At 35.0% G+C, this 17,306-nt stretch overlaps 1 protein-coding gene across 1 annotated transcript in view; it reads right to left on the reverse strand.

Moving 5' to 3' along the window:
- Nucleotides 1–17,306, reverse strand: part of LOC149787827 (cytoskeleton-associated protein 5-like) — a 279,152-nt gene that overhangs the window by 204,476 nt on the left and 57,370 nt on the right. The window contains exons 14-15 of the mRNA XM_089974049.1: nt 13,216–13,380; nt 6,538–6,588 (exon numbers count right to left, since the gene is read on the reverse strand). Coding sequence (XP_089830175.1) covers nt 6,538–6,588; nt 13,216–13,380 — 216 coding nt within the window. The remainder of the gene's footprint in view (nt 1–6,537; nt 6,589–13,215; nt 13,381–17,306) is intronic.

Genomic DNA, 17,306 nt, shown 5'->3' on the forward strand with positions numbered 1-17,306 from the left:
AGTCTACTTCATCAACAGATCTATCAGCAGGTATTCACAAAGAACACAAATTAGTTGAAAGACTGATGGGTGGATAAACCCTTCTGTGTGGGATAAACCCTTCTGTGTGAAGGATCTGCCACCTTCTTTACAATGAAATCAGCCAAGATCTTAAGTCTGAGTGGAATATGTCTGATCTAGGTCATTACCTGTATCTGCAATCACCAAACCAGAACACTCAGATCTGGTGATTTCAACCAACCAATCCTTCCACCCCATTTGAGGTAGGTAACCAACATAGAAATGTCATCATAATGAGGAATATCTTTCGATATATCTGGTACTCAACAGAAACAAAATGCATTTACTATGGCATTCATTGCTAGAATGTAAATATGAAGTGTTAACTCATATGCCCATTTACTGCTTACCATGGTGAAACTGTACAACAGATAGGCTCATGAACTGAACAACAATGTGTCCATGCAGACTATAATTTCCAGTTGGGATTTTATAGAGGAATTCCTTCTATGAGCCATTGTTTCTTGCACCACTGATGCAGGAAAGCCACCAATTTGCTTGAGATCATTGTCTATTGATCGAGTCAACCAGAAATTATGCCACTGGGCTTGAAGGGTCATTTGCAAATGGTGCATAACAAAGGAACTGATAATCAAATCCACTGCTATGCCAAGCATACTGAGCCACCAGCAAGAGATCAGGTACTGACCAGATCTCCTGTCAAATTCTTGCCTACTCTTGATCAGATAGCAAATCCATTATGGAAGGGTAAATCGAAAATGGAGTGGTTGGATAAATAAAATCTTAAATCCATCAGAAACAACTTGGATTGCCCATTTGTTCCTGGGAAACAGGTCCATCCAAATATGATGGAGTCTGCAGGCAGTTGTAGTGCCAGTGGAAAATTGACTGTCATGTCTAATGCAGGCAAGACAAAAATACTGTAATGACAACAAAATCAAATCAGGTCACCAACATATGAAGCAGATACGCATATCAAATTTCATTTCTCTACCTCGAGTGGTTTTTGCAAAGCGCAAGCATTTGTAATAGAAATTAAAAATTGTTGTAATTACCTGAAAATCTAATTAGGTTATTTGCATGTGAATACAAATGTGACAATCATTTATTTACCTCAAGTGATTTTTGAAAAGTTCACAATATGTGTTTAAAAAAATAATCAAAGAACATGCTGAAATGACCTGAAAATATAACAAAGTAATCTACATATAAATATAAATATGGCCATCAAACTATTTTTTATTTTATTTGTGGGTATATCAAATGACTTTTTCTTACCTGTGCTGACAAATGTGGATACAAATATGCTACAAATTTCATTTTTCTATCTACAATGGGTTTTGTTTCCCAAATTGTGTATATATATATAAAAAAAATATATATATATTTTCTTTTTTCTAATGAGTTGAATATTTAATCTGGACATCTACTCATGACCATGATAAAGAATGCACATTTTCATGGCTCTAAGTATACATCTGTGTGCAATAGAGCTAAAATGGTTTTTGTGTAAGAGAGCTGAAATGGTTTCAGGATGGACAGCAGCAAGGAGTAACAAACAAACAAAAAAAATCTTCATTTTCATGAGCACAAATGATTAGTACTGGGAATTGGCTGAAATTTAAAGATCAATGACTGGCTGATCAGAACCAATCAACCAACAATTTTTTTTTATCAACTGGGGATATTTTCTATAATTTTGATCAAGCATGTCATTTTTGCATCCTTATTAAGCTACATGTATCCTTGAAATCTCTATAGCTTATTGGTACATTTGTTACCTGCCATTGCTTTGGCAGTTGGATTGCTGTAATAACTTCAGTCTATAATAACTTTTTAATAAGTTTTTATTAACAAATTTTACTTTTGCAAAAAGATTTGACTCCAAGAAGTTATAAAAAAATAGACAACATTAATCATTTAAGTCCGAATACATAAAATCATGCCAGAACATTTGGTATCTATACGTTTTCCAACCAATAATTTATTAATTTGATAAACTGTCACACCACTGCAACTGATTAGGCCAAAAAATTTTCAACCTATCTCATATGACAGAAGTTGGAACGTAAGAGAACTGCATGAAAAGACACTTCATTTGACTAAATTTGATTATATTTACAAATCTGTTTACCCTGAGATATCTATGAGAAGTTTCCCAACGTCTATTTTGTTATTTTAATCATATGTCCATAGTCTATCATCAACAGTACTTAAGTGGATGTGTCTTGCATCACTAATCCTATAATTAGCTGACCCCCCCCCCACTGCCCATTTCTGTACAAATGGTGGTTTTGCAAGAAACAGCTAAGGCATGGTTACAATTCTTTGTGCATATATTCACCTCAATTAAGACCATTCCATCTCTATTCATAACACTGATAAATCCTACTAATTTATTTATCTTCAAACAGGTCATGACAACATTAAATTAGTTGGTTTGAAAGTAATAGCCTACCTCATAACCACTCTTTGCACTAAAGCATTCTAGTGCTTTGGTAATAAAGATGAAGAGCCTAATAAATGAACTGAATTCTGGTATGTAGTAGGGGTAAAACAATATTCCTGTGCCACACATCAATTTGATTCATGATATGCAGCCTGCAATATGATACTTATCGATACACATATGAACTTGATGGTCTTTCCATTTTTGGGAGGTAGGCGGTGTATTTTGATGTTCTTAGTTTTATTTCCAGTATGCAGACTACAGGTAGATATATATTTATCATACATTTATATGCAATTCTCATTGATGAGAAGATAACAACAGACACTTTCAAATGGATTACCTGTTGGTGCCAGTGAATTTTATCCAACTTTTAGGCCATATATGGAGGCTCCATTTAACTCCATTTGTTTTGTACAAACGAATGATTTGAAAACATATTATTACCAATTTCATATCTCAGTTACACTTGGAAGACATTAAAATGTTATCTTCAAAACAGAAGAAATAATGCAATTCCCTCATGCAAAGAAAACTGCATTTAGAACAAATCCAGGCTTGAGAATAAGGTTGAATACCAACAAAATCTGTATTTTATTTCCTGCATATCTAAAAGGCCACTGCAGCCACAGGTACTTGTATTTGCTAGTGAAGAAGGAAAACTACTGATTACACCCAGTTCTATTCTACAATTTTCTTTTAACTGACACTAGGCGATAAACTTGAGCAGTTTGAAATCTGCCCCATTGCTCATGCTATGCTAATTTAATTTATTCCATCAGCACCTTCATTCACTGGTTAAATATCTCTCCGTAAAAACGAGAAATTCCAAATTCATTTCATTTGTACAATTTCAGGAGAGATGATGGCAGGATTTTATCTTAAAGGAGACCTCCCCCTTTATCAAGGATAAAAGGAGAGGAGCAAAAAATGGTCATAGGTCAATATTTATCTAAACTTCAATATGGGGCCATCCATTTTGTACATACACAAAAATCCCATACAAAAATCCGCCCATACACATGCATATATTTTTACCCCCCCCTCCAACCACCTGCATACGTACACTTAATGCACACACACACACACACCAAATTCTATAGAACGGCCTATATTCAATCCACACAGAAATGATCAAGGATTAATAATATTAATGTGTTTAATAAAACAGATAGTCCACTGATGTTAAATGTCTGGCTGCATCAAAGAAACCTTAAAAAGTTTGTCTAGTGAACCCAGTCGAACAGGTTATGTATTAGACAAATTATCGAGGTTTCACCCCCCATTTCCTATGTGTAAGTACAATACCAGTAGACACCCCCCCCCATATGAAAGTGTATACATTTGGGTTACCCTCCCCCCTCCATGCATACATACTATCTCTTTTTCTTCCTGCTCCTCTTTCTTATAGCTCTACTGAAATCAACATCTTTGACAGACGTCACCTCTAGTTACATAAGCATTAATCTGTTAATTATTTCTGATATACTCTGCTCGTTTTCTGTTCAATATTCTTTTGTGCTTCTTTCTTAAGGGGCATATACATAGCAAGCTTTGTCAGCTTGAATATGTTGGGAAACTGATCTTTGTGACTTATGTACAATTTTCGAGTGATCCAAAATAAGATTTTTCACTAACATAAACTTTCTTTGTTAAATCAGTAGTTTACTGACTACTATGACAAATTTCTTATCTGTTCCATAATGCTGTATAAGGGTATTTAGCCCATCAATGCTTGTGCAGACAGAGGTATTAAAATAAATATCTTTACTCGTTAATTGCATTTTTTAATCTTTATTTAATTCAATTTCTCTTATTCCTGATATGGATACATGTATATGGTTTTGTAGCATATGATCCACAGGGCAAATTTGATTAATTTCTATAAAAAAATTAAAAACTGGATTATACTTTTACATTGTCTATTTTAATTAGATTCAGTATTCTGCCCTCTGTACATTTAATATTGAAATACCACTGAAAGGGTCATGCCATCTATAATTTGTCCATCCAGCATGTATATCTGACTCATATTTAAAGTTGGGCTCAAAATCACTCACTAGTGTCTCCATTAACACTTTCCTAGCTCCAATAATTTGATATACTTCATAACTATAAAAATCATTATCACCATCAGCAAGCATTTTGGGATTTTCTAGGTAGCCTGTATTTTAAACACGTATTTGTAAAACGTTCTTCAAAATGGTTCGAACTATGCCATAATTTTTATTCCTGGGCACACCGTTCTAATCAAATTTAGTTTCACAACCATTCATGACGTGCTTGAAGGACCCAGATGTGGAACAGTTGCTACCCGAAAAACAGATGTCATGACAAGAATGGTTAAATACAAATTGTATACTTTGAAGAGCATATTTTCATATTTGGGACTTTCAACGAATTTACAGGAGTTCTCGCTTTTCACTGTTCTCCAAGTGGTTGAATTCGTACAAATTTTAAATGATTCATGCAATGGCTCACCCTTACAGCATCTCTGCTAAAGTACTTGTGAAATATCTAATGACTTTCCCACAAAGTCTCTCTGTTGCTCTGCCAATACTTCCTGTTTGGAACGCAGAGATTAAACTTCATTGATTTCAGATTGTTGGTTATTGTTTAACCTGGACCAGAACAAGCAATAACCACAAATGAGAATTCAATGTAACATATTTCAACATGCAACACACCGGTAGTGTAGCTTTCAAATCGACCAATTTGAGCCAAGATACAATTTAAAGTAGAAACTTTGCGAAAGTGGTTATTAAATGATGCGTAAAGTACTTCATTATTCAATGCTAATTTGTACACATTTTGCACAATTCGCGCAATGGCACACCCTGACAGCATCTCCGCATAAGTACTTGCATATCTGATGACTTTCCCATGAAAACTCTATTGCTCTGCCAATACTTCCTGTTTGTCATGCAGAGAATAAGCTAAACTGATTTCTGATTGGTGGTTATTGTTTAACCTGGACCAGAACAAGCAATAACCACAAATGAGAATTCAATGTAACATATTTAACTCTGCAACAAACCGGAAACATAGCTTTCAAATTGACCAAAGAAGTCAAGATACAATTCAAAGTAGAAACTTTGCATGAAAGTACTTGTAGATGGCGAGTGGGTATTATCAAATAATCGTTTTCACTTTTACTAATAAACATCTGTGCCTGTGACTGCAAATGCTGTTTCAGATGGATTATAATTTTACAGAATAACAAGGCAACTAATAATAGTTACTCATGACTGCTGAAGACTAAAATAACATGCATATGGTATCATTTTGTATTGATTCTCCGTCTCTGTATATGTATATCGTTTCAGCAACAATATCAATGCATCGATATATAGCGATGAATCATTTCAGCCCTAGTATGTAGCATCTTTGCAGAAGAAGACTGCCCATAGAAGTCATAACCCTTTGAAATGTTGCCTGATTTCATGAAATATTCTGCAGAAACTACAGAGGAATCATAGCAGTAAAGAGAAACTACAGCAGAATCATAGCAGCAAACACACTATCATATACTCACACTATCACCTAAATTAGCCAGTAAATTCATTTAGGCTGCCCCCTCCATTCCCGATATCAGCACATTCATTTAGGCTGCCCTCTCCATTTCCCATATCAGTTAAAATTACAATAACAGTCCAGAACTTCAAAATTTGTGATCACCATCCATGCAAAAACATAGAAGAATCAATCAATGTAACATTCTCATCATCTATTTTTTTATTTTGGTTATACGCTGAAAAGAACATGGCTCTCTTTTTCTGCAGTCTTATCAGCCTAAATCTCACTTGAAACCCAAGGTTTATATTTAACATGTTTTTTTGGAAAGTTTTATTGCACAAACAATACAATTATCTTAAACATCATAACAGCATGAACTGATCTAATCCAGCTGTTTTGAATTTCTGACAGAAGGTTTATTTTAAATACAACCAACCAGATTCATCCATGATAAAGAATGTACATGTGAAATGGGGGTTAAGCTTACTAAAGGTAGCCAAATTATCAAATTTTCAAACCAACCACAAATATTCAACAACACCTGTACTTACCCCACCAGACTTTGGTGGAGCTGTTTTGGGTCTGTCACCTGCTGGCCCTGCCTACAACAGACAAAAGCATTTGAAATTAGATATTCCATTGTCAGCAACAATACAATATGCAACATAATTTTAGCAGTTGTTAAGCAATAAAAGCATTCTCTTATGTCTCTGGTTCTTCAAAAGCACTCTGATGCAGACCTGCCAACCCTAACAAGGCCTTCTCAGTAAGGCAGTCAATTTTTTTTCCTAAGTTAGACCAGTTTTCCACAAAGTGCAAAAAAATATTATGTACTGCTATTATTGTCAAGCTGTAAAACAGGCATTTAAAAGTTCAGAAGTGTGATCTAAGGCTGATGCAGCAATGGTAAACTAAAAACGTTTGTAAATACTTGGGCTACCTTAATTATCAACAGGACAGTTTCACAAACTGCAGTTCCAAACCTGCCAGAGAATAATGACTTCTTGCTAATCCTCAACTTTACATAATCCTTCAATATAAATTACATTTCACATCCTTCCTGCTAAGAGACACACTCAAATCCACCCAATGTCCACTAAACGAATCTCATGCCCTTCCTGCTTTTTATTCCAAAGAATCTGAATGCTCCTTTACATTCTTCAGTACTATTAAAACTTTTTAACATATTTATTGTCCATTTCATCCTCAAAATGTATCATTTGTTGTGCACCATTTTTAGAAAATAAGCAGCAGCTCAACAGTTAATGTACTTTTGTGAGAGTGATCTATGTATGGTAAAGTTGTTTGCATTTGAAACATGCAAAGTGGGGAGAACATTGGCATACCTTTATGCTACTTTGATGTAATGTGGCAGACATTTCTTTGGATATTGAACTTGTGGAAACTGTATAGGATCTAAGCACAATTCTAGCTATAATTACTGTTTCCTTGTCCTAAAAAAAAATCAGCCTGAATTGGTCTAAAGTATACTGTCTTTGGCAGCTATTAAAATAGGGAAAATGAATTTTGCCAGACTGAACAATACCAGGTTTTGAACGTGCAATGAATGAATTACCAAATATATACAATGTAAAAAAAGTTATCAGCTCTTTTTTTTTACAATTTACCTCTAAGTTCAGGAAGTGAAAATGACCAAGTGGAGCTAGCAATTGTTTTTAAAGGTGCACATCTAGAGTAAGGCCAAGCTGTATACACTATAACCCATACTACACCCATCAAGCATACACCAAAATAAGGAGAATTAAAGGTTCTTTGAACAATACCTAAGATATACAAGGTCTTCTTTAAATAGCCAGTGTAAGCAGTGAGGCAGCCCAGGTAAATTCTTTTTCTTTAAAATTCTAACCCTATGCAAAATATGAAACTGTAGAGTGCCACTATCATGCAGACATTGTGCATTGCAAAATTCATGCAGTTTAAAGCATCTGATGTACTCCTGTCAAGTTAGTCTGGTTCCCTGATCAACTCAACTGACTCTAATATAAAACCTGAACCTGAATCAAACATGGACTAGCCAGTATCCAATTTTACCGCAAACAATTACTATTTCCATAATTTGAGCTTTTCTTCTGCAAGTCACTATTTTACACGTCATTTCAATAGGTCTTAAGGCAAAATCATAAGGATTGGCAGGTCTGCTGATGTAGCTGGTTCTTCAAACAGTTGATCTTTTTCACTCTTTGGGCAGAATTGGAGGGTCATTCATTGTTATCCATTTTAATGGCTTTACAGCTGGCAAAAACCATGATACTACAGAAAATATCACATACTAAATAAAGAAAAACGTCAGTTTCAGAAGAAATTACAAGATTATTAGTTAAACTTTTGTCTCTGTAGTTTATGCTATTCAAACCCTCACCCCCTTTTGAAGCAAAATGCTGACAGTAGTTAGCTGAAAATATGACCATTAAAAGGATTTTTACCTGGTCACACAAACTGATGGTTCAGATGCCAAAGAATTTTCCTTGATGGTAAGTCTCCCTTGTTCCAACATTGTATAATTCAAAAAACCTGTATAATCACTGCAGCACTTTTATCTTAGGACAATGAGAGGACTAATATTCCCAACATAAATATTCACATCAAATTTCATGACCGTACACATAACTGAGTCTATGGAACTTAACTAAATGCACAATGTAATCCCTGGAGCACAAAAATTAGGTCAATGTGTTATACTTCTTCCACCATGTGCAAGTAATAACCTCCAAGATGAATGCACCCCTCAAGTTTCATGTACATAAAATTGTTACAAGTAAAACTGCTCTTCCTAATGCAAAATTTTAACATACCTGCTGGACAATAACAAGAGTACCATAAACAGTGCATCAAATGCCCACCCCAAGCAGAAAGCATAATTTTTCCTTCAGTAATAGACCCTATTACTTCAAAAGAAATTCTTCCATAAAAGTGCAAGCCATCCACTAAGTTTGGTTCAGGTCTGTGATATAGAACTAATGTAAATGTGCAAAATGCATTTTCTTCCTTCAGTATTAGTGACCTTGACGTATGACCTCAAAATCAATATCAACTTTTACCTCATAATCTAAAGGGTTCTCCTTTACTCCTCATGCAAGCCATCCACAAAGTTTGGTAACTGTAGATGGTTGACAACTCGAGTTATTTTGCAGGAATGAAAATGGTAATAAATGGCAGTATGGACATAACATAATAAGCTCCAACTTACAAGCAATATATTTGTCATGATATGATGCTGTGCCAGACTTGAACTTCCTCAACTGGGATATGGTAAATCTGTTTTCACAACAGGTCAGTCTTCTTGCCTAGTGGTTGATCTTGGTGACAAAAATTTTATTGCAAATTTTCAGCACCTAAGGAGGTACTAAAGTTGTCTTATTTTTCCTCACAATAGGAAATACTCTTTCACTGTCACTGTGGTTCATCTCCAACTGAGAAAGGCAGGTTATATCCAACAGGAAAACTAAAAAACAATGCTTCAGCATTGGTAGCTTGCAAGAGTTGAGTAGGTGGCTTAAAGTACTCCAGAGCTGGAATCTGATGGGGGTGATCTTAATTTTCCCAATATCTATGTTTTTTGCTAGCAGTGTGCTTTTTCACATCGTTCTGCCACATGCCTACAGGGGCTCATATCACTGCTTATAATTTATCTGCCATACATGTACTATATAATAATACAATCAAATAGTACATGTATGACAGGTAAATTGTGAGCAATGGTACAAGCCCCTGTGCACATTCCCCGATTCTAAAATTTGCAGCACCCTACTGTGCGAAAAGCATAATGTACATCTATGTTTCATGCCTAAATGCATGGCCAATTTTTGGTGTACTCCAATCTATGCTTCACTTTTTGTGTAATACGTATCTCCTTGGAGGTGAAAACATTTTAAGGGCATACATGCCAACCCCTGACAAGGAAAAAGTGTAATCCAAGTGGACAAAAAGAGGAATCCAAGCAGAAAAAGAGGAATCCACATATAACATGCTAAAAATTCAATAAACAATGATTTATTTGCCCCTCTCATCTTTTAATATTATTCACTGCTTAAAGTTTTCATATGTAGCACTTTTAGCTTTCGAAAACAACAGATTTTCATGCTGCATTTTAAAATACTTTGTACCAGCTGAGACCATGAATGTTTTGCACACCATCTCCATAGGGGAATTTCTGGAGCATGTAATCACAGGCTGTAGCATAATAATCTCTCACATTATCATAAAACACCTTCACAGCTAGAGTAGAATTGTGTTCTATGAATTCTCTTGCTTCTGCACAATAGCAAGATCTTCATTATCTTTCTATTAAGGACTCAGTAAATAACACCTCTGCATTTATAACATTCATGTCCGCACTTTAGTTCTGCTGTAGGTAAGATGTTACCTTAGTATTGGAGTTCGTAAGACCAGCTAATTTGATGTGTTTCTTTGTTTTCAAGTCTTTCTCCACATAAAATTTACCAACATGCCCAATATTAAAATCGTTTCCGCACAGACTGCAATGAGCATGATGCTGCCCTAGAATACAGGGACTCGTATCGTTGCTTAAAACTGATGACACCTGTCATACATGTACTATATAGTACATGTATGACAGGTCAATTTTAAGCAACGATACAAGCCCCTGTGCCCGAGAATGGAACGCTGTATTATGCCATTCATGTATTCATCTTTGAAGGATTTGGGTTTTTTTTGGTCTTTTTCTGATCCACCTGTGAAATTCCTTGAAAAAATATATATGTTCTAACACAAACATCGACTAGAATACATCTGATGACTTTTAGCGCCATATAGTATAATTATTTCCACACGCCTGCAATAGACGTCATGTGATGCTGCCCTCGTGTCCTCATCTTTGGAGGATTCTGTTATTTTATGTTTCATTCTTTTTTTGGCCTTTTTCTAATCCATCTGTGAAATTATTTGAAAGGAGATATTTCTGCTCTCATATACGCATTGACTAAAATAAATTATACTTTTTAGCGCCAAATACTTATAGACTGGTTCTGTACTAAATATAAATTAGAAAAAAGAATCTGCGAGTGAAGATTAAAAATTAGAAAACCAGTCTGTTCTCTCCTCACTAAGCCATACAGGTCGAAAGTTTGAAAGTAGAACCAGCATGTGTCTGGGTAATAGGATAGTTGCTATAAACAGAACATAATACCGTTAGGAAAGTGCACGGACAAGCGTGCTCTTATATTGTAGTTAAGTAGAAACCGTCTTTTCTAAAATACGATCTGTGGGATTAATGGGATGTTAATAAAAATGAGAAAACAAACAATTGAATTTTTGGTGGGAAGGTGGATATACCGAAAAAAGTGTAATCCATACATGTTTATGCGTAAGGCGTAATTTAGTGAAAAAAGGCGTAATGATTACGCCAAAAGCATAATGGTTGTCATGTATGTAAGGGTAGTGTAGCTTAATCACAAAATGGTATTAATCCAGAAGATGAAAGGTTGAACAGTTAAAATTAGCAGTGACCCTCCCTGTGATCTTCCCACCACATTCCATATGAAGATTCTCCCGATGAACTTCCCACAATGTGCCTTACTGAAGACCCTCCCAGTGATCTTCCACCACATGCCATACTGAAGACTCTACCAGTGACCTTCCCACCATGTACCATACTGAAGACCCCTTCCCTCCAGTGATCTTCCCATGATGTACTTTACTGAAGACACAGTGTTCTTAATATCATATGCCATACTGAAGACCGTGTTCTTCCCACTATGTGCCTTACCGAAGACCCTCTCAGTGATCATCCCGCCATGAGCTATACTGATGACCCTCTGTCTGATCTTCCACCATGCATCTTATTGAAGACCCTCAGAGTGTTCTTCCCACTTTATGCCATACTAAAGAACCTCACAGTGATCTTATAAACGTGCCATACTGAAAACCCTTACAGTGATCCTCCCACCATGCATCCTAGTGAAGACCCTCCCTGTGATTTTTCCAACATGTGCCATATTGATGACCCTCCCTGTAACCTTCCCACCATGTGCCTTACTAAGACCCTCCCAGTGATCTTCCCACCATGTGCCATACTGAAGGTTACAGTGGTATGATACTGATCGCAAGTGGTAATGCCATGCCTCTTTTAACATCTGTAGCAAATATTTATTTCCTTGTCAGTCACCTTTCATTTCATAATCTTTCTCAAACATTCTCAGGTGAATGAGAAAACTAAGCTGAGGTGACCTTTTTATTCACCAATATTCAACTGCTTTTGTGATAATATACTAAGAGCTGTTCCAGTAAAATATACTTGGGACCCAGGGAAGGTAAGTTTTACGTACAGTGGTCACCCATAAACACAATTTAGAATTTCACACCATTTTAATAATAACTCTTTGGGTAGTACGAGTACCCTGGCAAATATTTTTTTAAAAACTGCCTCCATTGGATACCATGTATGTTTAACTGTAACAGCCTTAGGTACACTTTCACAAATGAATTACAATAAGACATTACAAACTTTTGATTGATCTAATTTTAACATTTTTTGATTCACTGAGATATAATATAACAAGCTGAAATATTTCAGTCTTGTGTTCTTAGATATTTATTTTTATTAGAAAAGAAAGTGATATGATTATGAACTTCAGAGACTGGAGTACTAGAATTAAGACGATCTGGTGACAGGCTGTTCTAATCTTTATTCCTGAGGACTGATTCACTGCATTTTGCTCTGTTAAAAAGGTAATCATTTGGTTAATTGTGGTCACTCTCATTTTTAGGTGCTCAATGCAATTTAAAAGAGAACATAAATAATGTCCCCAAACACTGTAACAGTAATCAAAAGGAGATAACATGAAACAATTATAAAAAAATAATTATTGATTTTGGTGTTAAAAGATGATAGTCTTTACAAATACAATTACTTTAAAGAAACTTTGTTACATACTGATTTGTTTATTCCATGACAGTTATCAGCTCCAAAAATGTTTTCATAGGTGACACATTCAAGCTTTTAATTCCCATTACAAGATCATTTTGCAATACCTCTTTTTCTTTGTGCAGTGTCAATAAGTAAAACCCAGTATTTTTTCTCAGAATTTGTAAATAAAGCATTGTTGGCACAGCTACTGAATAGTCTGGCTTGTGAAAATTTATTTTATACTCAATTTCCGTAATATTTGTACCTAATACTCGAATAACAAACAAAAATATATCAGTTGAACAGGTAGATCAAAACTCACATATATCCTGGCAAATCTTACCTTGGGAGGTGCTGTTGTAGAGGCAGCTGTGCCTGGTCTCTGGACAGGTTTGGGTTCCGTGGACCCTGCCTTGGGTGCTGATGCTGCTGGTGCCCCTCCCCCTGAGCCTGAACGTGGCTCACCCTTTGCATTGAGAAGCACTGCCTTTTGACAAAATTCTTGAATCTGAAATAATGGATACAACCACATCTTGACTGTATGCATCATGAATAAAACAACTACATGAACAGCACAGACTTGTGGCAATATTCCATAAATCTGAATTAACTGGGTAGGATGTAATGCAAGAAAAAGTGCAATAAAATCCTATTTCTAACAAAGCAAACCAGATCAATACAATTTAGCGGGGGAATTTTTTTTCTTCAAAACATGCAGAAAATCCAACTATAATATGATAAACAACATTTTCATGAGCATCAAATATGTGCACATGTAGCTTTGAAACTAAATCCACAAAATTGTATTCATAAAAAAAATATATTCAACATTTGCATTTCAAATTACTTTGAACTAACCTTTAATTTGTGAAAATGTAGCAAATATATGCTTGATGTACTTGATCAAGAAGCCTATTTAACTAAGGGATGTGCACAATGGAGAGAATGTAGGCATACCTCTCTGATCCTTTCATGTACTGTGGCTGAAATTTCTTTGCATATTGTTCTTATTGTGGAAATTGTACAAGGTCTAAGAACAAAGCTAACTAAAATGAATGCCCCCTTGGACTAAAAAAATCACCCTGAATTATTCTAAAGTATACCATCTTTAGCAGTTTTAATAACAGGGAAAATGAATTTTGCCATATTACACAATACCAGCTTCTGAATGTGCAATGAATGAATTACCAAATATATAAAATGCACAAAAAGTTATCAGGTCTTTATTTTATAATTTACCTCTAAGTCCATGAAGTGAAAATAAACAAGCAGAGTTACCAGTTTTTTGAAAGGTACAAATCTGAAGTTAGGCCAAGCTGTATTTTCAACAATCCATATTACACATATCAACCATGCACCAAAATAACGGGAATTAAAAGTTGTTGTGATTTGTGTGATTTGGAATTTTAATGTAGCTTTAACAATTTTTCAGTCATATCGCTACAATGTCTGCGGTGTGACAGTTTATAGTGATGTCTAGCACTGGGGCATCATGCTGCAGACATGTAGCATGATGTCCCACCCAGTCACATTATCCTGACACCAGGCCGACCAACCAGTCCTAACACTAACTTCTTAATGCTGAGTGCCAAGCGAGGCAGCTGTTAATATCATTTTTATAAGTCTTTGGTATGACTCTACCGGGGATTAAACCCACAACCTCCTGCATCCGAGGCAGACGCTCTAACCACTAGGCCATCGGAGCAGTCAAAATTCAAATTATAAGCAACCATGTACCCTACATCAGAACATGCTAATATCCAAAAAAAAGTTTTCCAAGTGCATTATAAATAGTATCACTATGCTGGGTAAGATGTACACTGTGTTGCATCTAGGATTCCAAAGGGGAGAGGACACTGTGTCCCCTAATCCTCCAAATCTCTGGACACTCACATAGAAGTACAAAGGGACAAATACAAATGCTAGAAAATACTTGATATAATTAGCCTAGCAGTGAAAAGCTAGACAATTTTGTCTGCTTTGGCCATTTTGCTATTGTAACTTTGTCACATGAACTACACTACCATTTTTTCCAATGATGCTTACATTATTATAATAACATTTTTATTAACCGCTCAAGCAACCCTGGAAAGCACTGCCACATCAGAGTATCTGGTTTACCTTAAAAAATTATGTACTATAGAATTTCTTTTCCAAATCTTGCACTCATTAACATTTTCCTTAAAAAATGATGCATCATATAATTTCTTTTCCAAATCTTAAACTCATTAACATTTATCTTCACCCAGTCTCAACAAACATCATCTGCAATAATGCCTCTTTTCTCCAAATTATTTTTCTTTTCAAACATGGAAGTCATGGTAGCTTAGTTGGTAGAGGGTTAGATTCACAATCCAAGAATTGCATGTCTGATAACCATCCAGACAAGCTCAGGCAGGCTGCTTCAGTTTGTCTTTGAGAAAGGCACTTACCTCCAATTTCCTCATTATTATATAACCAATGATGAGTTAAATGTGACATTAAAACCAAAAACAAACCAATCATTTCAAACAAACAATTCATTTAATAAATGCCTAATTATGTATTTCTGCAAGTATCCTCAGAAACTGCCACCACCCCACAAAGATGGGTGATATGGGGAATACATCACTGGTAAACAAGGCTTCTATGTGTAAGCATAACTTACATTCACAGACCTGTTTACCCTGAAATATTTTCTGCAGCTTCCCATTGTCCAATCTGTAATTTTAGCCACTTGTCCAGTTTGCTATGCAACCAACAGTTGGTCTATCATCAACAATTCTTAAGGAACTCACAATGAATACATGTGGCTATTCCAAGCATCACTGGTAATTAGCTAAGTCCACACCTCTATACCAACAGTAGTCTATCATCATCAATTCTAAAGGAACTAACAATGAATACATGTGGCTATTCCTAGCATCGTTTATAATAAGTCAAAGAATCCACCTCTATATTAACAGTGGTTTCCATGAACTGGCTCAAGAAAGATCACAATTCTTTGTGCATACCACTTCATCTTGACTCTCATCCAAAGGGACGAAAAAAACATTGCTTTATTTTTTTTTATATTTCTCAACAGTTACTCGCAGCAAACTCACAGGTTTCATTTGGAGTACATCCTTACTAATAATTATAAAGATGCTAGAATTTAATATATTACAGCTTTCAAGCACTTCATTGACAGAGCTGATGAGCCCCACAAAAAATCATTAAAATTCTGGCATGCAAAATCTTAGCAGAATAAGCCTCTGCCCATAAAGTCAATACCTTGAACTGTACTCAATATAGCTATGAAATATTCTGTAAAGAAAACTAGTAAAATCATAACAGTAGACATCTCTGCATTGATGATGATACCAAAATGATGTAGCCTGCATATATTTGTATCCTTGAACCTAAATAATGCATATATTTACCTTCATGCTAATTCTTACTATTGTAAGGCACATTAAAACAAAAGAGAAGTATTTGTAATTTGCTACAAGGAACTCAAAGACCAACAGGATTTACATGCTTTTACCTATGTGGAATCAACAGGTTTTTCAATACACAAGACAAAACAATAATCACCATTACCAACAAAAAAAAACAAAGATGCATTACTGCAAAATGGAAACATGGATATTAAAGACAAGTATGCCACAATAACAGTTGTCTAATAGTTTCATGACAGAAGCCCTAGTAATAAATCTATTTACAGTATAGGAATGTCACAAGAAAAAAAGAAAAAAAATACTGTGGTTACACTAATTTTCACCGGGAACCAATTTTCATAGATTTTATTGTTGCACTGAACCACAAATTAAAAGACAGAATAAAAATGTAAACTCATGTGATGCTGAAGCCCTCACTCCACCCCCAACACATTAAAGTAATGTACAAAGCTATTTGATTTTAAATCAACTTCATTAATCCCATAATAAAATGTTCGCTTTACGTGGTTTGTTTTATTTAACACTTTAAGAAAGAGAAGAATTAAAGAGCATTTTATATTATTTAAATACTCATGTATGCATACAGAATCTAGTAGCTATCATTTCTACTCACTGCTTTAAATCCAGACATGAGATCAGGAAAGATAGTGAGAAATCAGAAAAAGCACAAAGTTCTAAAAACATTAGTATTATTCAAAAAGAAATAAAAAATTAATAAATGATACTAGTATTAAAAATTTGATTTAATACTTATTCAAATCAATCCTTTATTCAAATATAACAGTTGTCAAAAAATTAAATTCTCCTAAATTCATGTCTTACTTTATGCATGAATGTTTAATCCAAATGAACAACAAGACTGTAAAATACCAGAACCATTGCTTGAAGCATAATTACTAATGAAACGCTATGTATATAAACTAATTTAAGTGCAGCTCACTAAATTAATGTGTCAATCAAAATTGTTGGTACACAACAATGCTTGTCAGGTAAATAATCCTAAAATTGTAGAATT

Source organism: Sinohyriopsis cumingii, chromosome 11 (assembly GCF_028554795.1).
Source record: "Sinohyriopsis cumingii isolate HCF-2022 chromosome 11, ASM2855479v2, whole genome shotgun sequence".
NCBI lineage: Eukaryota > Metazoa > Mollusca > Bivalvia > Unionida > Unionidae > Sinohyriopsis > Sinohyriopsis cumingii.